Raw genomic sequence first — 24,303 nt, forward strand, 5'->3', positions numbered from 1 at the left:
CGAATGATAAAATAATAAAAATAAATCTTTAAAAAAAAAAAAGAAGACTAAGATCTTGACCCAGCGGTATGGCCTAGCAGTTAAAGTCCTCGCCTCAAACACCCCAGCATCCGATAGAGGCGCCGGTTCCAATCCCGGCAGCTCTACTTCCCATCCAGCTCCCTGCTTCTGGCCTGGGAAAGCAGTGGAGGACAGCCCAAAGCTTTGGGACCCTGCACCATGGGTAGGAGACCCGGAAGAAGTTCCTGGATCCTGGCTTCAGATCAGCATAGCATCAGCTGTTGCACTCACTTGGGGAATGAATCATCCTCTCTGTCTCTCCTCCTCCTCTCTGCATATCTGACTTTGTAATAAAAATAAATAAATCTTTAAAAAATTAAGATCTTTATTCTATAATAGAATAGCAAAAGTTCAATAGGCTTGTCTTGATAATAATTTAGAATGTCTGTTTTAATAGAAAACAAAGGAAAACAACAGACTGAGGTTAGATTATTTTCGATAAACATGACAAAAAGTGACTTTCATTTGTATGTTTGGAGCTCATAAACAGGAAAAGGAAATGAAGAGATATCTCAGAAAATAAGAAAATGAACTAAAAACAAACATATGGGAAAACGATCACTCTCACTAGTAGTCCAAGTGCACATTTGAAAAGTACCAATTTTTTGCCTACTAACTTACTGATTTTCTCATAATATTGCTCATGAATTTGTAAATTGGATACTCTCACTTCAGAATGTTTTGAGTGGGTATAACTAGGAGACATATAATTTTTCATATCCTTTGACCTAGAAATAAATTTTCTATGAATCTACTCTAATAAAAGCATGTGCTGTGTCGTAAATGAGGTATCTCTGGGGGTATGCTTCTAACCCAGCAGTTAAGACACTCCCATCAGAATACCCGTGCAGGATTCCTGGCTCCTGGCTCTACCCTGGCTCTACCCTGGCTCCTGGCTCCTGGCTCCTGGCTCTACCCTGGCTCTTCCCTGGCTCCTGGTCCCTGGCCCCTTGGCTCAGTGCTCCTGGTTCCTGGCTCCTGGCTCCAGCTTCCTACTAATGCAGACCCTGAGAGACAGAAGGAAATGGCTGAACTGGTTGGGTCCTTACCACGCACATGGAAGATCTACATTGAGTTCCTGACTCCCAACTCCTGCGTTAGTCCACCACCAGCTTCTGCAAGCTTTTAAGTAGTGAAACAATGGATAAGAATTCCCTGTCTTTGGAATAAGCAAATTTTTTCATATCAAGAACTTCATCACAAGAGTATTTTTTAAATGGAACCACGGGAGAAACCTTAACAACACAAACAAACAGGAAAACCAAATTAATACTTACAATTCAACAAGATGTTTGATAGATGTCTAAATATTAATATGAAGCCTCAGGAGCCAGAGACCTACACCATAATGCTACATCAGCCACAGTTACACTAACATAAGAAACAAAGTAAAAAAAAAAAAACAAACAAAGTAAAGCAGGATAGTGCAGAATGTATCAAAAAATAGTCTATTTTGGATATGGATACATTTGAAAAATTTTTTAAACCAAACTTTGTACAAAAAAAAAAAAAAAAAACTACTGCAGTGTTTGTAGATTTTCACAATCACTGCTGGACAAGCAAAATAACGTAAATAAACAGACCGAGATGTAATTCTTTCAAAGGCTAACATGAAACAACAAATTTCTTAGGAATGCAAAAGAATTCTGAAGTGGAAGAAAATAAACATTTCTTCTTGATTCAAACTTGGACTCCATGAAATACAGTAATTTGCTCATTATAAAGGCTTTTTCTTAGCTATTTTAAAAACAATCATACCATCACAGAATTGATCTCAAGTAATCTTTCCATTTCATTTCAAAAAAAAGAATAAGACTCAAATGAACACAAACTACAACACACTGCTTTGAGATATGTAAGTGTTAAATAGAAAAACAAACAAACAAACAAAAAAATATATATATATACATATATAACCCCCATGACTCAGAACTGGACACACAACAGCTTAGAAATTGAGTAGCCTTTCATAGTCAGGATTTAGAACACCCCTCCAGGAGATTCTCTCTTCTCATACTAAGCCTGGCGTGGCAGAGAAATCTTGGGCCCTGTGCCCTCTGAGGACAGAGCTGGTGACTTCATGAAAACATGTTTACGGTTGCGATTTCTCCAGAAAGATCTGATGAGGCCCTGTGACATCACCAGACATTGCACAGATAAGGAAAGGCCCATTATCAGAACATACTGGAACCCATTAGTAGGACAGGAGCAGCATTTGCTCCAAACCTTCAGAGATTTCTGGCGTCCTTAGCATCCCCAACTTTGAACGGCATGTTCAGGGGACACACCATCCGTTACTGCGTTGACTGCAGCTAGGACCTCCCAGCAGCAGGCTCCATGTCAGAACCAAGCCTGGCCAGAAAAGGAGCCACTGCATGGCAACTCATTAATTCGTGGACCATTTGGAAATGATTGCCAATCAGAACAAATGCTGATTTCAAGTATCTCTTGATTCCTGTGATTCCCAGTTACTCTCTCAAATTATCCCAAACTATTCAAAATATGTTTGTTCGCATTTTGAATCAAGGAATCCTTTTAAGTCAATGTGATTGTGGACAAACGTAGCCAGTATCCTGCATGTTGGTTATAATTAGAAATGGGCTTTAGAGACCTTTAAAAGAAATCTTAGAGGAGGTAGGTGTTCAGCTTAGCAGGTAAGAAACTGCTGGGAGGGCCCAGCGCAAAGCCTAGTGGCTAAATCCTCACCTTGCAACCACCAGGATCCATATGGGCGCTGGTTCTAATCCTGGTGGCCCTACTTCCCATCCAGCTCCCCGCTTGCGGTCTGGGAAAGCAGTCCAGAACAGCACAAAGCCTTGGGACCCTGCACCTGCATGGGAGACCCGGAAGCAGCTCCTGGCTTCAGATAAAGTTTAGTTAGCTCCAGCCATTGTGGCCACTTGGTGAGTGAACCAGCAGATGGAAGACCTTTTTGTCTCTTCTACTCTCTGTACGTGTGACTTTTGAATAAAAATGAATACATCCTTTAAAAAAAAAAAAAAAACAACTGCGTGGAATGCCTGTGTCCATACTGGAGTGTCTGGGTTTGAGTCCTGGCCCTGCTGACTTCAGTGTTCTGTCCAGGTATACCTTGAGGGGCAGCAGGTAACAGCTCCAGTAGCTTAATGGCAGCCAGTCCCCCAGCCCAGCTGGCCCCAGCCCTAGTAGTCACAGCGTGTAGGGAGCGAGCAGCAGATGGGAATGTCCCCACCCAAGGCTCAGTCTTTCAAGCTAAAAAAATATATATAAATCTTAGAAAAAAGTCTACCCCCTCTGTTCGGTTGTGATGGCCCAAAACATGAGGGGAACCCAGGAAAACGCATCCAGTTGAGAAGCACTTTTCCTTGGCTAAAAACTGCAGTTCTTGCCACATGAATGACACGCCCCTCCCTGAGGAAGACTGGCAAGCATACCTCACTGCAGCTTATCTCCCCGTTGCCTCGGGCACCTGGAAGGCACTCCACTGCAGAAGCAAGCCAGGGGAAAGCCAATTTCCTGGACAAGGATGTCTCGAGGCAGAGGCTGGTAACCTACCATCAGATTAGCAGACTTTCTAAAAGAGGAAGGATGCCCTTCTAGCACCTGGAACAGTAAATGGTTAAAAAAAAAAAAATAGATACACAGATAAAACATGGATGAGGAGCCAGGACGCAAAGCTTCCTTTTGACATCTAATTGCTTCTCAGCATACTGCACCACAAGAGTTCTTGGGGCTGGGACCCGCAGGGACATGGCATCTCACAGATTATTCCTGCCTTTAGTCTATGCTTCTACATGACCCAATGTCAGGGACAGGAAGGGCCCAGTGGATGTGACTGTGTGCATGAAGCCACATGCTTGGGCGGTGCGCTGGCTTGGCTCTTGCTGACAGGATGGCGGCCCAGGGCTCAAGCACAGCTCCCGGACCCATGTCCTTCCCTCCGGAGTCTGGTGCAGGCCCAAGCACACCACCCTTCCTTGCACTCGCACTCTGGGGCCCTGCCAAGCCTGAGGACACCCCATTCCTCTACCTGCCCTGGGAGCAGCCGCCCTTTCTCCTGTCCAAGTGAGATCCCAGGTACAGAAACCTAATGCTGACAAGATCAAGAGAAGAGGAACATGGAGCAGGAAGAAAGGAGGAGTCCAGGGAGGCACAGTGCTCTGTCAGCCTACCGTCACCACACCCCTTCCGCCCCAGGAAGCCAAGGAAGAACTCAGGAAATCACTTGCTTCAAGTCTCTCTAATCCTGGTGTACCAAGGACAGAGGTCTCAGCACCACACATAGTTTCAAGCAAGCTAACGAAAGTATGAAAACTCTGCATAGCCACTCTACAGATGCCTCTATCATGGCCTATTCGTCCGGCTTCAACAAAAGCCAAAGGAAAAAAAAGGGGTCTGGGTGGAGGCACAGTGATAGAAGAAGACAGGGACACAAACACTTCATGCTAAATCTTCCCTGGGGGGTCTTGGGAAAGGGACTTTGTTAGTAAATAACAAAGCTTGATGAACAGCCTCCGCCGGTGTTTCTGTGGTCATCAGGCAAACACGGATGTATCTGGAGGTGGAGTAGAAAACTTCAGGCAGGAATTGTCGGTCCAATCGGGTAGACCTTCAACTTTGGTGGCCACAGGAGTGGTCAGTGTGACTCTAACAGGGCCTTGCCATTTGGGCACAAGAGGTGAAGGGGGCATCAAAGGTAGAGAACTGGGCCTCCAGGTTGTAGAGAGGAGCAGAGGGGTTGAGGTGAAGGAAGTTGGGACTGCATACAACCAGTGACAATGTCGTAGGTAATTTAAAAGGGGAATATGGAGGGATCAGCCACACATAAGCTCAAAAGGCGGTGCAAGAAGTTGTTTTTCAGGGAGAGCTCTCAGCCACAGGAGGACAGGGGGCAATAGGGCTACCCAGTCTAGATGGAGTGCCAGGGTAACTTTGGTAAGGAGAGTTCTGAGAGTTCTATTGGTCCGCTCGATCTCTCCAGAGGATTTGGGGCAGGACAGAATGTGAAAGTGCCACAGGATGCTCAAAGCACAGCAGATAAATTGGGTCACTTGGGAGGTGAACTCAGGTCCGTTGTCAGACTGAATGGAGGAGGGCAGGCCAAAGCAAGTCATGATTTCCTTTAGCAGGGGAGTTGCCACCATCTCTGCCATTTTGTTGGTGGTGGGCAAAGCTTCTACCATCCTAAGAAGGTGTCAAAAGGTATTTAAACCTTTTCACTGTTGCCATGTGGGTGAAATCCCCCTGCCAGTCAGTGGCAGCAATGTGTCCCATGGGTTGGTGTGTGGGGAAGACAGGAGGATGAAGGTTAGAGGTGGGGTTAGTTTTTTGGCAAGTGGAGCATGTTACTAAGAGGGACTTAGGGAAGGAAAGGTCTTCAGCCGAAAGTTGCAGGGAAGGTCTGGATATAGTGAATCAGGGCAGAGCTATGGAGATGGAAGAGGTCGTTGTGTAGGTATGAGAGTTTGGTGGACTGTCGGAGCATTGGGGTTTGTTGCCGATGGGTCAAGACTGGTGGAAGAAGGACAAGAAGAGCCAGACAGAAGCAGGTGAGAATGGGGAAGGCATGCGATGTAACTGGGGCAGTGGTCATTTCTAGGTTTACCTCCCAGGCCGCTGTATCGGCCAGGTTATTTCCCTCTGAGACTTAGGGAAGAATCGTCTGGTGGGCTCCACAATGAATAACACCAATGGCTTAGGGGAAGCAGGAGGCCTCATTAAAGTCAGGGATAAAGGAGGCTTTGGCAATTGAGGTCCTTGTGTTATAAAACGCCCCCTCTCTTTCCAGATGGCTGAGTGGGAGAGTAGAATGTGGAAGGCCTATCTGGAATCAGTGTAGACACTAAAGGTTTGTCCCTGAGCTGGGCAGAAGGCTCTGCTTAACGCCATTAGTTCAGCTTGCCAGTTTGTGGTACTTACAGGAAAGGGGGATGGTCTCGACCACAGTGTCAGTGGTGGTAATGGCATAGCCACCTTTTGTAGGCCTTCATGAAAAAAGGAGCTTCCGGCAGTGAGCCAGCTTTGGGTCACCAGCAGGAAGAGCTTCATCATTGATACAGGAACACCAGGGCACTAATTCTTTCTAGGGTTTCTACGCATGAGCGGTTGGGATCTGGGGCATTGACCTGAGTGGGGAGGGGGAGTAGGGTTGAAGGGTTAAGAGGACAGCTCTGAAAGGTTAATGTGGGGTCCTCCACTGGCGAGACCTGGAGGGTCAGAATGCCTAATAGGGGGCGGGCTGAGACCCTTACAGGTAAGTAGTTCAGAAAGATGATGAAAGCGTAAGATAGCTGTTACGGAGCCAACGATAAATTTTTTGCATTCCTGGATGAGGGCTGCTGCTGCTGCCAGGTTATGGAGATAGGGAACCCACCCCAGGACAGCAGGATCTAGTTTCTTTGACAGGTAAGTGACTAGAGTGAAGGAGAGTCCAAGTTGGTGTCCCAAGCTTCCTAAAGCAAAGCCCGACTTCTCAATACCACATAGTAGGAAGCGGCTGGTGATGTCGGGTGGATGGAGTGCTGGAGTCTGGAGAACAACTTGTTGGGGTTTTTAAGTGGAGACTCAATGGGGATTAGGAGGGGTTTAAGGAGAGAGCCACGTGTTGCATCACACAAGAGGTGAGCCAGCAGAGAATAATTGGGAATCCAGGAGTGGAGGGAGCCCATCACTGCCAGGAGAGAGAGAATTTGGTTCTTCGGTGGTAGGTGAGAGGAAGAGATGAAATTAGGTGTTTTCTGTCTAGGGTAATGGGTTTTTGGGTGGGAATAAGGAGTCCCAGGTAGGTGACCTGTGGCATGGACACCTGAACTTCAGAGGGTGAAACTCTGTAACCCCAGTGGGCTAGGGAGTTTAACAGAAGGGCAGTATCACTTTTGTGATGTTGTAGTGATGGTCTGCAAAGGAGGAGGTCATCCACTTACTGGATGGGTTTAGAGAAAGCGCAGGTGAGGAAAGAGATCCCTGGCAAGGGCTTGGACAAAGAGGTGAGGGGAGTCCCAGAAATCTTGTGGGAGGACAGTCCAGGTTAGTTGGGTGGAGAAGTGAGAGTCTGGGTATGTAGATGTATACTGAAGAAGGCATCGAGGAGGTCTAGGACGGAGAAATGGGTAATGTCTGAAGGGATGGTAGACAATAGAGTGTACAGGTTAGAAATGAGACAGGACGTAAGGGCAGAACAATTGAGTTAATGATTCGAAGGTCTTACACAAGTCTGTAAGTTCTATTGGGCTTTTTTTACTGCCAAGATGGGAGTGTTAGAGGGGGAATGAGTGGGGTGTAGGAGGCCCTTTTGTAGAAGATCAGAGATAATAGGCTTGAGATCTCTAAGGTTCTTCAGGGGTTATTGAGCCTGGACAGGGAAGTGAGTGGGGTCTTTGAGCTGAATTTGAACTGATGAGTGATGGGATGCGATGGAGGGATTCTGAGTGTCCCAAACAACAAGGTTTACCAGGGAAGAGGGTAATGGTAATAGGAGGCTTACCTTACTAGTCAGGAGGTTTTGCAGATTGAGGATAAGGAGGAGTGAAGGTGAATGAGGTGAGATGAGTGTGAGAGGCAAATGAGAGGGATGCTCCCAACTTACCTAGGAGGTCTCTCCCTAGGAGAACCACGCAGGGGGGAATAATTGAAATTTTATGGGAGATGATTAATGAATTTAAAAGACATGGCAAGGAAGGGATCTGGAGAGGTTGTTGGCTCCACATACAACAAGTGGCCTCCCACTAGCTGTGTGTTCCACTGAGGGAAGGAGGCCAACCAGGTGCCCAGGCTCCCACAGCCAGGCAGTTGTCACGGAAAATGACAGAGCTAGGCTTGGAGGCAAACACCAAGAGATGACTTGGAGGCAAATGAAAAGCAAGGCCCCAAACACATTGAAGAGAAAAAGCAGGAGGAGGGAGGCACAGGACACTGCCCATGGGCTCTGGGCAGACTCAGGCCTGAGCATAGTACAACTAGACACTGTGCCCACAGGCTCCACCCCCGCACATCCCAGGCTATCGCCCTTCCTGCAGGAAGCCAGCAAGCCCTGCTGATGCGACAGGAGGCTTCTGATAGCACTCCCTGTGAAGACAGAGCAGCTATCAGCGGCAGGCCAGGCTGCAGGAAGGGCAGCTCAGGCAGGCCCGCTGAGGCTCATTCACAGGCCCTCCTCACTGCACTCAGCTCACCCCAGGACTGGTGGGGTTGCCTGCAGGGGGTGACAGCAGAGGGCTGAGCCCCCCAGCAATGCCTCCTAAGTTCCATGGCCCTCCCAGAGGGGGAACACCCCAGGACTGGTGGAGCTGTCTGCAGGTGGTGACAGCAGAGGGCTGAGCCCCCCAGTAATGCCTCCTAAGGTCCATGATCCGCCCCCCAGAGGGAGAAGGAAGCCCACCGCCTTGTCCAGAGCCTGGTGAGATGGGGCAGAAGGCAGCCAAGTAGCCAAAGGTGCAGAGGGCAAGCAGGGAAACTCTGCACATACCAGTGGGCCCCTGGAATTCATCTAAGATCTGATGTGCTGAATCTAGATTTCTACCAAAGAAGGAAACATATAAAATGCCCAAAGGTTCATTCAGGGAGGGGTGGGATGGGGATCGGGGGACAGACAGCAAGGCAGGTAGGGCAGAAATACTTGACCGTGTTAGAAAAGGCACATGCGGTGTTTGTCCCCGCAGAGAAGCATTCACAAAACCAATGTGTCTCCCGATTTTTTTTTTCAATTGCTGTGTGATTTATCAGAAACATATACCACCAGAACTCTAGAGAAGCAAGAGAGTTAAGCACTCAAGGATGCTGGCATTCTTTTAAGGGCAAACTATCAGCGAGAATTCAAGTCATCCTATATTATTAGAACAAGTCACAGGAAATGGGCCATCTCTCTAGGACACAAGCTGCACTGGCGGTCTGCAAAAAGAACTGACACCATAATGAAGGTCTGCTGTGTGGAGGACCTCAGAACCAGTACCCAAGGCGAAATGGCACCACTGCATCTACCCCTGACAAGCACGCCAGGCCACCCCATTCCATGCTCCCTAAACCCACGCAGGCTGCCTACGTGCCGCCAAAGCAGAGGCTCCTGCAGCCCTCCTCGGCTCTCTCCGTGCCCCACACTCAGAAGGGATGGTCTCCAGGCTCTTTAACAACAGAGATAAGGAATGCGTGCCGTCCTTCCACATCTGCCCACTGCACCTTCCTCCCTCGCTGCAGACAGACGGCACCCCACACCGAAAGCCAGCCGGCCACGAGGCGGCATCCAGCCCTGGCTCCCTGCCTCTCCACTGGTAACCACACACCAATCTGAAGTCCCTGCCCGCTGGAAAAGGAAAGAGAATTTTACATTTTGTTCGGGAACAAGAACATATTTTGCTTTACAGACCAGAGTGACTATGGCAAAAAAAAAAAAAAAAGCAAATCATCTCCTAAACCCACATTCACAAATCCCCTTCTTCCAGTGATGCAAGCCCCGACTTCCCCTCTCACCAGCTCACAGCCACACCACGTCTCACAGAAGCACCAAGCTTGAAAGTTCTCAAAATCTGAACAAAGAAGTCTAAGAAAAACCTCTCAACCACTGTTGAAGAAAGGACGAAGATGCACGGACTGATGGCATGCGAGGGCCAGCTGGCTCGGGAGACCCGCAGCTAACAGCTGGACCAAGGCCCCCAGGGTGGCGAGCTCACTGTCGCCTTTCCTGTTAGCAACAAGTAGACAGCCGGACAGCTGCAGGCACCACCAAATATTCAAGTGTGGCAGCAGAAAGGCCACCCATCAACCTGCTGTCTACAGCAGAAGGAAAGACAAAAGCAGTTAAAAAAAAAAAAAAAGAGTACATTAAAAACCAAAGCCATTCTAGTTTGACGTCCTACCAAGTAACAGTGATTTTAACAAAGTGACTAGGCAATGGAGTCACAGTTTCAGTTCTCCAAAGGAAAAAGCACCCAAGACTATCATCTTCTAGAACTACATGTTTGCAAACATCAGTATCCTCATCCAGCAAAGGAATTAAAACAAAAAAGTCCCACCGTCCTTCTGCATTAACAGGTGGATCAACACACGGCACACACGTCCTTGAAGCAGGCAGCGAGTTTCTGAAGCAGTCAGCTGGCTCAGGACTGGGGATTAACTCTTTAGGACCTGTGTAGGAGACAGCTTCACACCGGAGCTGCCTGCTCACTGATTCACTGGGGACTGAACGGCCGGCAAGCAAAGGAGTCAAAGCCATTCCATCTCCACAACACTGCCTTTCAGGGCGGCCCCCAGAACGGCGAGGGGGAATGGGAAATGGAGAACGTAAGAAGAAAACAACAAGTTCAACTTCGCTTCCTCCAATGACTCTACTTTCCTCTGGGAATTCAAGCTGCCCCAGCACCCCTTCCTGCACACCCCTGGCAACAAAGAGAATCACTGTGAACGGAGCTGGCCATCATGCCATGTCAAGACAGAAAGCAGGCACCGCTATCTTTGCCATCCTGGAGCATCCTATTTATTTACAAACACAGGGCAAGTGACCAATCACAAATAATTTGTCATCCGCAAAGGAAAACAAAGAAAAGATATACACACTCCAAGAAAATAATGCATATTAATTTAGGAATTCAAGTTCTCAACTTCATCATCTTTGTCCTCATTCTGGAAACCCCAGGAAGCACCCACAACAGCCCCCAGGCTTCATGATTTGGGTTCTTCTTAAGACAAGGCAACAGAAAAGTGCAAGCCAGTAAAAAACAAAGTGAGAGGGCTAGGTCAGGACAATGGCAGCCACTACAAAACAACAGGTGCAAATGGCCACTGTGCTTCCTGTTGGCAATTAAGTCGTGTCACACGTTCCACGGTATTCCGCACAGAGTAGGTGCTTAATACTTGCTCATTTGGCCAGCATACTGTATGCCTGCTCCTTAGTAAGGTACACTTAGTTTAAAAAAAATTTTGGAGGGGCCCAGTGTGGCAGCCTAGTCCTCACCTTGCGTGCACTAGGATCCCATATTGGCACTGGCTCGGATCCTGGCTGCTCCACTTCCCATCCAGTTCCCTGCTTGTGGCCTGGGAAAGCAGTAGAGGAGGGCCCAAAGCCTTGGAACCCTGCACTCGTGTGGGAGACCCAGAAAAAGTTCCTGGTTCCTGGTTTCGGATCAGCTCAGCTCCAGCCATTGTGGCTACTTGGGCAATGAACCAGCAGACAGAACATCTTTCTCTTTGTTTCTCTTTCCCTCAGTAAAATCTTACTTTCTAACAAAAGCAACTAAATCTTTTTTTTTAAGAAGTTTTTCTTTTGAAGAAATGTTTGCTTTTCAATAATTTCAATAACTGACAAATGTGTCTTGACTATCTTCATAATTTTACTTGCAAATAATCCTAACTTTGTTCTGTAAAATTCAATGGTGGCACAGCAGGTTAAGCTGACACACAGGACATGCATGTCATGAGACCAGAGTGCTGGGGTGAGCCTCAGCACTTCCGATCCGGCATAGTACTAACATACACTCTAGCACACAGCACCCGAGGGCTCGAGCACTCCCACACAAAGGGAGGCCAGAATTGCGTCCCAGTCTCCTGGCTTCAGCCTGGCCCAACATTGGCTGTTGGAGCACTTGGGAAGCGAACCAGTAGGCAGAAGATCTCACGTTGTTATTCTGCCTTTCAAATAAATAAATAAACATCTAGAAATACAATAAAAAATAACCATGAAGGCTTCTAACAAAATATTCCATGCTGATTTGAGAAAGAATGCCTAGGTCCACAGATTAACCACGGCACTCCATGACAAGCTCACTTGGGGGTCTGGGGCACTGCCACACAGGGTACTTAGTTCGGAAAGCCCAGATCCCAAATCACCTAGGACTTACTACTTCATTGGATCATTTCATTAGTAACAGCTGTTCACACACCATCGCGTTTTGAGTCTGAGAATAGGTCTTTCCTCCAAGTGACTCCACTCGCAGAACAAGAGAGTCCATGTTCACTGTGGACTATAGGCAGTTGCTGCCATGGATTTAATTAACAAGCACATATTTCACCTTCAACTGCTACTTCACACTTTCCTCCGATGAATTCTGCAGAGATCTTAACATCACTTAAAAGCCATCACAAAAGCCTCCCTGAATTACATCACCCCGTTTCAACCAGGAAATGTTCCGCCATCAATACCTGTATTTCCTTGAATCCAATGCACTGAGTGTCCAGGAAGCGGGAGAAACCTACCCTAACCTTCTCAAAATGGCTCCTCTCTCTTCCAAGGCATTCCCTCCAAGATCTCTGCTTGTCCTCTAAAAGTCACTCAATCAACATTTCCACTAATCAGTGTCCCTAGAGGAAACAGTCCTAGAATGCTGGAAACATGGGCCTGTACCAGAAAGCAAAGCTCCTAGCCTTCTCAGCCGTGGCATCACACGCAGCCCCAGTCACTCCCAGAGCCATTTCAGGCCCTTCCGATCGCATTTGTAATACCAATTGTACTTAATCGGAACTTCTGAAAAACTGAACCTCAGCCTCCGCTTTGAAAAGTGAAACTTTTTTCTTTCAATAAAAAGGCAGCTATCGAATCTGTCAAAACACAAAATGACTTTTTAAGATATCCTCCTGGTTCTCCTTTCCAAACTCACCTACAAACATCTGAGCAGACACACGCAGAGTTAACTGTAAAGTAGGGGTGGAAGAAATGAGTGCAGGGCAGGACTGACCGTCACGTGGCAGCCGGGCCAGGCAGCCGCAGAGCTCAGCTCTCCCTCGGAGGGCCACACACGGAAGGCTACCCACGCTGGGCTGCAGCCAGTTTTCTGAGGGATGTTCCTATTTCATTCTTCATCTGTAAACTGTAATGACTGTGCTCCAAAGGGGAGGGGGGCCAAAAGAAAGGAAAGAAGGAATGCATTCAAATAAATCCTGATATTTAAAAACAATTCACCACTTGGAGGCACAGAGTCACAAAAAATAAAACCAACGCCTTAGCAACCACGGCTCCATCTTTCCAAGATGATGCTGCTACAGCTACTAGGAAAACGCTCCTGAGACAATTCCAGTCACCCACACACACACTCCACACCTTCCCGCGGGGGACTCTGTGGACTGACCAGCAGAGTGAATGGTGCTTTTAACCAGGTGGGCATCAGTGAACTCTCCTCGGGGGGGTCTCGATTGGTCTGAACATCCCAGGCCTCCAGGTCCCTTGTCTATCTCAACTGTTCAATGTTAGGTACAAACATTAACCCCTAGTTAAAAAAACAAAAAGAAAAAAAAAAAAAAAAAAAACAAAGCTCCAGCTGCGATTGCTAACGTTCTGTATTTACCCTTTGTGATTTTCCTGTGCGTAAATAAATCACCAAAACCTATGTAGTCATCAACTGCACGCAGGAGAATATCAAAAATTCATTCCACTAAGTGTATCATGGATGAAAAAATCTATGGCAGAAAGACGATCGGGTTAAGCTATCCCCTATATAATAAACATGAGAATCAGGTTTTCTTCCTTTAAACTTCCTACTTAGCAACACCGTTCCCATTCCCAGAGTACGGAGCACAGAAGTGTAGAACATCGTGGCTTTAACCGTGTGACATAGCAGCTCCTATTAACACCTCCTCTCCTGAAACGCACCACTAATCAATTGGCTCCAACAGACACACACAATTTTCCAAAGATCGTGATTTTATATGCTGCTGATAAAACTATTACCTCTCTCTCTCATAATTTATTCATTACTATTTGATCACCATTTCTAGCAGTGCGGTCACAAATAAAACTCTTCATTCACGGAATGCCTGCCGAGGCCACTGTAGCAGCTCGCTCTTGTACTGCAGGCTGAGAGTTAATGGTGAACAAAACAGACACAACCTCCACACTTAGAACCAGCTGCTACAAGCAGGCATGCAAGTCAGGTCAGAAGACCCAGGTCACATCCTTTAAGGCGGACCTAAACTTTGTTTCCATCCAAACCAAAGACATTTGCGCAATCGCCTTATTTGATGATTACATCAAGTGATCTGAAAAAAACTTCAAACACCCACAAAGTAACAGCAGGCTAATAGGAAAAAAGGGATCTTCTAGGAACTGAAAGCAATTCACAATGAACATCTAGAACCCAAGAGTCGAGAACAGCTCATCACAGACTTGAAGCCAAATTAATACTAAACGGTGTATGTGCCCTACGCACTACTGAGAGAAAAGCTTAGTGAATTCCTGAATATTAGTCAATTAAATATACTTTTCACCTAGAAAATATGTAAAAACATCAATGAAGTTAAAATAACAAAAGCATGTCCTTGCACTTCTATGCAGCATATCAAGTTGTCCTTAGGTGCCAAAGAAAATAAACATTAAAAGTAAATTCAGGCTGAATAGTTTAAAGAAAATCAGACCTCAGGCCTCAGAGATTTTTAAGGTTCACTTTTTTTTTTAAAGAACAAAATCAAAGCAGGCAAGCACCTAGGCACAGATTTGGGAGACACTGGCATAACTGCTGGATATGAATCAAACAGCCCGGGTTAGAATGTCATATTCTCTTCCAGTCAGTGAAACATACGGTTTCTCCTTTCATTTCTCCCAATTATAAATATATATTTTAAAAGGCCACATGAACCCAATGCAAGAGTCTACCCAATCCTGACACGCCTTACACCGAAACCGACTTTGAAAATGACTTTCTATGGCATTTCAATATGGAAGCGATTTTCCCTCTGAGTAGTTAAACATACCAGATCTTTAAACATCCTCTGTGAGAACACATTTTGTAACCTCCTCCGGGTATGGCTCAGTGTAAAGGAAGGAAAGATCGGGAAAATTCAGTGCACAGCAGCACCCCAGAGCCGTCCTCTGACAGATGCCTCCCCAGGATCCTGCCCGGCTCCAGTCCGCCCTCATTGCCCTCCTGGACTCAACCACACACCACTCACACAGGCACAAACCTACACTTAGCCACACTGCACTTGACCACAATAAGCAGTGTGAGTGTTGCCGTAGGTAAGTCACAAAAGCAACCTGCCTACAGCAGGAAGTGGTGATTCCTAAGGATGTGTGAGCACCCCGCTCCTGGACAGGCACTTTCTAAGCAGCCTTCACAAATGGAGATGCTAAATTAATTTGTTATTTTTCCACCGCTTCTAACAGCCCATAAACTTCGGGGATGAGGTGGGCTGAACGAAGCCTCACCCTACTGCTTCCTGAACTGGAAGAGACGGCCCCACTTGACCACCTTGGAAGCTGTCAGAAAGGTGCACCTTGCAGTCGTGCCCCGCCCCCACGGGGGAGGGGGAAGCGCAGAAAATGCTCCGCAGGTTCACTGCTGGCAAGGCACCGTGTATTCTCTACGCACACAGTCTGTAAACGTCCCTCTAAGCAGGCTTCCCTCCTGGGTCCTTGGGCCGAGCCCCCAGGCTAAGTGCTGGGAAACCCAGAGGCGCCACCTTCCAGGCGAGCAGGGCTGATGGCAGACACCATCGCGCCCCATCCACAGCCAAAGATAAAGGCTGTAAACAGGGCGGCAGGGAAAAAGAAAGCCCTGCTCCTCAAACCCGTCTCTCCCAACCACGGATTTTCTCCCTTTAATGGTGTACTCAAACACCTTCCCCGGTCCTCCTGATTTGCATCTCAATCCTGACAGTTGTGAAAACACCAGAGTGGATATGTTCAACCATTAGACACAGCACAAAATGAGAAGAAAACCAAAGTGGGTTTTTTTTTTTTTCTCCCAAGAGATCTTCACTTTGCAATTGCAGTTCTTTCTCCCCTCCCCTGCTGGCTTCATTCCCTGTAAGCCCACCTCTTGCACCCAGCACGCTGCCTTCTGTTCCTTTAAAACATGTGCACATCCATCTAAACAGGCCTCCAGAAGAAGACACACAGTAGGGCATGTGAAATTAACCCTTCCCTACTGCGTGGGTGAGGCCGTTTTTATTTTGTTCCTGCTTGTAAGCGATCCAGTCTAGGCCCCAAAGGCAACCGGTTCCTGGGCTGGCAGATGGAATGCTCTAGCCCCAAGCCAGATGCCATACCCTCTCCTCGAAGCCAGACCCTCTCCTCGTAGCAACGCATACTTGTTATGCACACGCAAACATCCAGAAGCGCAGACGCCCTTCAGGCCTGCGACTGGCCACACAGCCCTCTGCTCTTCCAACCACAGAAGCTCCCAGTTCTGTCCCGCCGGCTCCCCTGCGAACCTTGATGACCCGATACCGAACATTCTCTCAGAGATAATCATGGATAGAATTCCTATCTGAGGAACGGCATTTTCTTGCTAACTTCGTGTGGAAAGCAGAAATGTCGGTTTATTTATTTCGAGATCAGAAGGAAATTGTTTTCTGCTGCACATTTCCCGTTTTTCTTTGTAACCCAGATCCCCCAAGATATCGAAAACGCCGTCAAACAAAAGGCTTCTCTGTGTTTCCCAGAGACTGTAACTGGAAGGTTACGCTGGTTTTCGCTAGTAACCAGTGTGAATTCAGGCCTAAACCTGGGATGCCTCATTAAACAAAAGATAGCTGGCCTTGCCGACAACCGCACCAGCAACGCTGCCTTCTCTCCCCGGCCTCAATCCGGAAGGAATGATGCAGCCGAGAAACACGCCTGCCTCCAGCCACTGGTCCCCATAAACTCTTCTGGGGCCCCTCCCTTGGGTGGCCTGGTGGCACTTGTGTGACACACTTGGGCTCGACCGCCATCCCCGCCCCCACCCTACTCCAGCCCCTTCCAGGGGAGGGCCGACCACTGGGCCTCTCATTTTCACCCCCTAGAGATCCCAGTCACTAGTCTTGCCTACCGTGGGGTCCCCCATTTTCTCCGGACCCCGGAACGCAATCATAATGGATTTACACTGGACACCTATATGGCGCGTCAGCCTCCCCCCACCCCCGCCGCCGCCCCGCCACACATCCACGCACAACCCTGTACCCCGGGTCCGTTGGACACCCTCCCGGCCACACACACACCAGCCCCCCACCTCCACCACCCCTGGGGGCGCGGCGGCCACAGCGCTGCAAGTTCAAACCCTCTGCCCACCTTCCCAGCCCCGCGCCTCTGGCCACAAGTGATCTGCCATTTAGCAGATGCACCGCAAGAGAAGGCACAGCCCCCCTCCCCCCCCGGGGCACGAAACGCTACATGCCCAGGCACCCAGCCCGCCAGCCCCGACCCCTCCACCGCGCGCACGGGCGCGGGCAACTGTGTGTGCGCGCGCGCGGCCCCGAGCTGATCGGGTGGCGGCCGGGGGCGCGCCCGAAGGCTCCAGGAGGCGAGGGGCGGCTGCCCCCAGGGGGCTGGGGGGGGCACCGAGGCCAGGGGGGCAGGGCCCGCACGGCCGGCCCCGGCCCTACTCACCCAGCAGCAGCAGCTTGAGCTCCCGGCGAGCGTCCCGCTTGTCCCTGCGGAGCTGCCGCTCGATCTCGTCGTTGATCCGCCGCGCTTCCTTGGCCTCCTCGCTCAGGCAGCACGCCATGATGGACTCCAGAGTCATTCTTCCAAAGTGACTCCGCTGCAGCCCCGCCGGCACCCCCTGCTCACACGCGCGCACACACACACACACACGCCCTCCCGCCCTCGCTTCCCCCCCGAGGCAGCGCTGGCCGCGGAGCCCCCACCGCCTGCACGCGCGTCCGGGATGAGCTCCGGGAGGCGCCGCGGGGGCGACGGGCCGGGGTCACCAGGTGGGCCGGGGTCGGGGAAATCGAGGAGGCTGCGGGCGTCCTGCGCCGCCCGGAGGAGCGAGGCGGGCGCGGGAGGCGGGCGCTGGCGCGGGGGGCGCGCAAAGGAAGGCCGCCGCCGCGCCCGGCCTCGCTCAGACGCCCGCGCCTCCTGGCCAGGGAACGGGCAGCCCGCCTCGCCCCCCGCGCCGCCGCCGAGGCTCCCCTACGTTCTGCGCCCGGCGGCGATAGCACATCCACCGGTGGTGGGGGGGAGGACGTCCCCTTTCTGGCAGGCGGCTGCCGACGGCTCCCCGCACCCGGCGCGCCCCGCGATCCTCCTCGCCGCCGCCTGACAAGGCTCCCCGGGCGCCCGCGGCCCTGCCCGCGCCCACCGCCCGGCTAGCACGCCGACCCCGCTCGCCCGGCCCGGCCGCCGCGCGCTCCTCCGCCTCCTCCGCCCAACGCCCACCCCCGGCCCCGATTGCCAGGCGCCGAGCGGCTGCTCAGTGCTCGCCCTCCCCCTCGCCACACACACACATTTTCTTCTTTCTCTGAACTGGAGCACAGATCCGGGAGGGAGGGAGGAGAGGGAGGAGGAGGAGGGACAGGAGGCGGGACCGGCCGGCCCCTCCTGCAAGGCTTTCCCTGGGCTCGCGGCCGCGCGACGCGCCTCCCGGTGCGCCTCGCCCGCCTCGCCCGTGCGGCTCCCCGCCTGGGCCGGCCTCTCTGCTCTCCGCGAGCTCCCGGCTGCCCTGCGCCCTCCGGACTCGGCGGGCTGCAGATGTCCCCAATCGGGCTGAGCTGGAGGCCGCGATCGCGGTTCAGGGCCCCGCCAACCTGTGCGCCCGGCCACCGGCCAGCCAGCCCGCCTGCCGCCCGGGCGTGGTGAAGCGGGAATATGGCGGCCTCCGCTTCCCTCCCCAGCCCACCAGCCCCGGCTCCCTGCGTCGGCCCCGGCTGGAAGCCACGGGTGTCGGACCCCGAGCTCGTGCAGGGACCGGGGCCGGGAACCCCTGCCGGGCCTCTCGGCTTGGGGCTCGTGGCCAGGCTCCGCAAGGCCGCTATGCGGTCGCCTCTTGTCTCTCCCGCGTTTGATTCCTAAAACGCCATTTGGTTCGAAACTGCTTCTCGTCTCCTCTGACCCCCAGTTGAGTCTTAGAAAATAGGATCCTTTCCGTGTGGTTTGCGGCCGGGAGGGAATTTTCACGCGCCCCCGCTCCCCCAGGAGTCTGGAGCCAGCAATCTACCCCCAGTTCGATGGATTTCACCTGGGATAGAAATCTTAAGCTCTGAACAGAAGAATGAAGCCACCTGAGTTTCCAGGGGCCTTCTGATGGGCTCCAGCTTTTCCTGCTGTTGAGATGATTTTTATTTTGGTTTTCTGTCCTTCTTGTTTCTGTTATACAAATTCTCATCGTTTTTGAAAAGGCACACACTGTTTTCCAAATCAAGTAATCAGACTGAACCTTCCCCGCCCAGAATGAATTCTGGGTGACTTCTGAGAACATGCAAATTGGTGCGACATGAAAGAATGAGAATTTAAAATGGGGACACCAATCTTGGTTTCCGTTTTTCTTGTTGTTTAGTTTTCCACTTTGATTAAGACTGGGTAAAAAAAAAAAAAAAAAAAAAACATTGCTTGTGTGCCTGGTAGTAACTCTTGCTGACATATAACAACAACAAACCTGCAAGAAGTCAAACTCCCATGCCTTTCTGTCTTGATGGCAGCTGGGGTCTTCAAGCTAGGGAGTTTTGCAAAGAGACTGGCTCTCTCACATTTTCTAGATGCACCTGCTGCCAGCTGATGGAGCTGCTGTGATGGAAGGGCAGTGAGGGCACTGTGCAGCACAGCTGGAATGCACATCAGGATCCTGGACAACAGATCCGTGATTACCTTCATCCACTCATTCCCCCAACTCTCTCTGTTCCTCTCCTCTCTCACATACTGCAAGCTATAACTTAAGTCATCAAGACATAAAAATCTATATATATTCACTTTTTAAAAGGATTTTTGGCCAAAGAAAATGATTGAGTTTCACCTTGGCCGACAGCGTAGAGAGAGCAAACCTCACCTCTTTCAAATCAAAGTCTACCTAGAGGCACTACACTTCTCATGGAATTGAAGTTGGTCTGTATGTAAGTGACCAAAGAAATTAAAGATTGTACTTCTGTGTGCGGAGATGGAGAACGGCCCCAAGGGGAGACATGGTTGCATGCTGTAATGCGTGGGTATACCTGCGAGCTTACAGAAACACACAGATCCTGGAAATCAGAGGCACTCAAGTTGTGGTTGGCTAGCCAGGCAAACTTGGCGATTTGAAAATGTCTTTCAGAATGTCCCAGAAGACTCTTACGTACTACTACGACTTGACTGGAATGACCTGTTATTGATGAAACAAATTGAAGTGTTTCAACAGTTCATAGACACAAACTTTTTCTCAGCCACTGTCCCCAGCATCACCAACACACCCTAGCTGGCTCTGAGTAGATATGGGAATTGGCACAAGCAGTAGGATGAACTCAGGAAGCAAGGAAAACCGACCCTGTACAGCGACAAAGCAGTGTTTGGCTGTCAGGAAGGAGACGGGACAAGAAAAATCGAATCTGGGCCCGGCGCGGTGGCGCAAGTGGTTAAAGGTCCTCGCCTTGCACGCCCGGGATCCCATATGGGCGCCGGTTCTAATCCCGGCAGCCCCGCTTCCCTTCCAGCTCCCTGCCTGTGGCCTGGGAAAGCAGTCGAGGACGGCCCACGGCTTTGGGACCCTGCATCCGCGTGGGAGACCCGGAAGAGGCTCCTGGCTTCGGACCGGCATAGTATCGGCCCGTTGCGCTCACTTGGGGAGTGAATCATAGGACGGAAGATCTTCCTCTCTCTCTCTCCTCTCTGTATATCTACCTTTCCAATAAAAAAAATAATAATAAAAATAAATCTTTTTAAAAAAGAAAAAAGAAAAATCGAATCTGAGTAGGGGTCATTCCAGAACTCTATTGATAATGATCCGGAGAACATTTACCGAGCACATATTCCTGCAAAGAAAACCTCCCAGGATCTGTGCAGAAGTGATTGCTGTTGTCTAGAAGTGTGTTTTCTAAAGCAGGGGGCTGAGCAAGGATCATGTGACAGAACCCCCGTTCTTAAGTCAACAGGCGTTTAGGCATTGCGTGCTCTGTGTCAGTAACGCCCACCGGAAGACAGGCCTGCAGAGAGGGACGACACGCGGGCCTTACCTTCAGTAGGCCTGCCGTCCCAAAGGATCCCGAGCCTCTGACCAACAGAGAGCTTTAAAAGCAAGGCATAAAATCCTAAGATCCTTGAAGAAAAAGGGGCATAGTTCAGTCTCACATAATAGTTTGGTTCCTTTAAAGGTACTTCCTGAGGGGGCAATGCAGGCGTGCAGGCCAGGGTACTTCATCCTCCTCCTCCTCTCTCTCCCTCTCTCTTTCTCTCTCTCTCTCTCTCTCTCTCTCTCTCTCTCTCTCTCTCCCCACACACATGCACACACACATCTTTGTCTATCTACTGTGTGTGTATGAGGCAGTGCTATCTGTGTGTCTCTCTGCCTTTCAAATACATTGAAAAATTTTCCAAAGGGCAAGCGGGGATCTGTGTGAAGCCCTGCAGGTCGGACTAAAGCTGGGCCAGAGCTGCTCTGTGCCCACGGTGCAGGCAGTTGCCTGACCCAGGAATGAAGTGATGCGGTGGGAGACATAGGCCCAGAAAGACTCAGAAAGTTGCAGACGGCGCCACCTAGGGGTCGGTGTTTGTAAGCGCTGAAAGATGGGTCGGGCTGAGCTGTTCAGCTAAGAGGAAAATCCAGGGACAACATGTTGAAGACACAGCACCGGAAGCCCAGGACGTTCTTCTGAATGACAAAATACCTTCCAAAAGCACCTGGCAGACACTCCAGGTGAGAACTTGAGCAACATCTTACTCCTGCCTTGCTCAGGGAATGCATGAAGCAACTATGTTGTGCCTATGCAAAATAATGCTTTGTACTTCCCGATTGGAAAACCGTCGGGGCCCTACTGGATTGGAATCTCCCAAAAGGATGGCCTGATGGGAGCTACATGTAAGCTGAGTAAAGCATGCCTCAACCAGAAAAGGTACTCGTTGGGCAAATGAAGGTATCTGTTCTGAATTCATACAGTAGGATGTTGGTTCATCCTAAGAGATCCTTAGCCCTATAGGATCTGAAGGCTCACGGGAGAGTTAGCTAGAAAGAGTTGGCATCCAGCCCTAGATGCTAACAGGAGTCATCTCTCCCCACAAGACTTTCAGACTTTGCTAAACTCAAAACTAAGACCAGGAATACAAACTGGTGGGCTATGTCCTGCAGAAATACTGCCTTTGTTTCAACGATGCTATTTAAAATGTTAGATTAATTGCCAAAATTTAAACATCAAGAGAGAATCACATTACAATGTGATTTTCCGTTCAGAACTAACCTGTAAGGCTGTGGTGCTATGGCTCAATTGGCTGAGCCTCCCCTTGCAGGGCCCAGAATCCCATGTAGGCACTGGGGATCTTCTGTCTGTCTGCAGGTTCACTTCCAAAGTGGACATAAACAGCTGGAGCTGAGCCGATCCAAAGCCAGGAGCCAGAAACTTCTTCCAGGTCTCCCACACGGGTGCAGGGTCCCAAGGCTTTGGGCTGTCCTCCACTGCTTTCCCAGGCCACAAGCAGGGAGCTGGATGGGAAGTGGAGCGGCTGAAATGTGATCAGGTGCCCATATAGAATCCCAGTGCATGAAAGACAAGGATTTAGCCACTAAGCTACTGGGCCCTCTCAAGTGTTAAATTACAATATCAATGCTATTCCTGTCCCAAAGCCACATCAGCCATATGCATGTCATATTTTGGAAATCATAACATGATGTATAGTGAAAATTACTAAATCTGAGTGTGATCCATTCGTGAAACACAACACATAATGATAGAAAGCACATGATTAAAGTAACTGACCTTTGGCCTCCCATTGGACAGTCTTCCTTGTAACCTTTTTTTTTTTTTAAGATATATTTACTATTTATTTGAAAGAAAGAGAGAAATCCATGCACTGGTTCACTCCCCAAATGGACGCAACAGCCAGAGCTGGGTCAGAATGAAGCTGGGGTCAGGAACTCCTTCACAGCTGCCCAAGAGGTTGCAGAGGCCCCAGCACTTGAACAACCATCCTTTGTTTTCCCAGGCACATCAGCAGGGAGCTGGACTGTAAGAGGAGCATCCGGTACTCAAGTCAGAACCTGAATGGGATGCTGGCATCACAAGTGGTGGCTTAACCCACAATGCTGCCCCCCGTAACTTTTCAATTAATAATTATATTCACATGGTTTTCAGCTGCCAGTTGAAATTTTATCAGAGTGTAAAAAAAAAATGAGTGTCTTTTTAGTTTTAGAAATGGTTGAGACATTTTCAACTCAAGAGTAAATTTAAATAGAAATTATCTCCTCAGGACCACATTAGATAAGACAGTTTCTTTTTCTTTTTTCCTTCTTATCTTTGAGGTCAATCAAAATCTATTTGTGCCACAAAATTTCCAAGGACATCTTTCAAATGTGTTAATGTGTTTCCACGTTCCCATTCTCACACATATCCCTAAGAGTTAGACCTAAAGTCAGGACCTTGGCCAATGCAGAAATGTGGGATGTGACCCCATATTAAGCAAGGCAAGTAAGGAGTTCAGAGGTTTTGTTTGGGGTTTTGGTTTTCATTGCCTACCTTCCAGAATGGCTCATCACAGAAGAGTTAATGACCCTGCTCCTACTTTGGGTTTCACAAATGTGTACTTCATGGATTTTTTTTTTTTGGCACTAATTTTGATTTTTAAAGTATCATGATGAAGCATTATTTTTTTTAATGCTGTCTTAAATGTTGCACCCATGGCAAGGACCTTCCACTATCTTGACCTTAGCATTGAAGTTGCACTGGAATTGACATTCTGATGGAATCCTGTCATTTTACACAAGAGAACTGTACGGGGGTTCTATTCTTTATAGCTTAAAATATGTATTGCTGCCTGTAGACCTGGAAGAGAGGAACTGGGCAGGACAGCAATTTGTTGTGCAAAGAGAAACCGGAGCTGTTTTCAAGGCCTCTGCAAGGATACGCAGTTATGAGAAAAATCAAACAAAGGCAATCATGAGAAGGAATGGAAACGTTACATTTTGAGGTTACTATTTGACCTCGATTAAGAAGCAACAGCCAGACACTGAAGAGACCCACAAAGCCACAGGCTCCAGGGAATTTCTTTAAATCCAGTAGCCATTTGGTAAAGATAAAGTCTCCCTGGAGAGTAGGGTTAAGCCTACAGTCTGCATCCCTTTCTTCTTCCTTGGAGCCACTTTAAAAACCTCTGAGTTGACGCAGTCCCCACTTCCGACAGAAGCTCCAGCCTACAGGGTCTATAGATTGTTCCACGCTGTTCAGGCAGGAAGTCGCAGAGGCAGTCCAGGAGTTTGGGTTTTCTCTCTGCACCTTCCTTAAAACGAACAGAGTGCGGGAGAGACCAGCTTTCCTGGTCTCCAAATGTGTGCTCCTCCCTTCTTTGAAAGGGTCACGGTTTACCTGGTCCTTTCCTAGTCTCCGGAAGCCCATCCCCTGCTGCTCTCAACGCGAACCCTCAACTGGACTGTCTGAGTTTTCCATCAGCTCTAAGTAAGCTCCAGATTAGAATAG

The 24,303-nt window shown here is 49.3% G+C and overlaps 1 protein-coding gene across 1 annotated transcript in view; it reads right to left on the bottom strand.

Annotated features, from left to right (window-relative positions):
• Window positions 1-17,980, bottom strand: part of GNAQ (G protein subunit alpha q) — a 220,151-nt gene extending 202,171 nt beyond the window's left edge. The window contains exon 1 of the mRNA XM_040988791.1: window positions 17,324-17,980. Coding sequence (XP_040844725.1) covers window positions 17,324-17,459 — 136 coding nt within the window. The 5' untranslated portion in view covers window positions 17,460-17,980. The remainder of the gene's footprint in view (window positions 1-17,323) is intronic.
• Between the last annotated feature and the right edge of the window lie 6,323 nt (window positions 17,981-24,303).

Source organism: Ochotona curzoniae, unplaced genomic scaffold (genome assembly GCF_017591425.1).
Source record: "Ochotona curzoniae isolate NIBS_2020 unplaced genomic scaffold, NIBS_Ocur_1.0 contig_50, whole genome shotgun sequence".
Lineage (NCBI taxonomy): Eukaryota > Metazoa > Chordata > Mammalia > Lagomorpha > Ochotonidae > Ochotona > Ochotona curzoniae.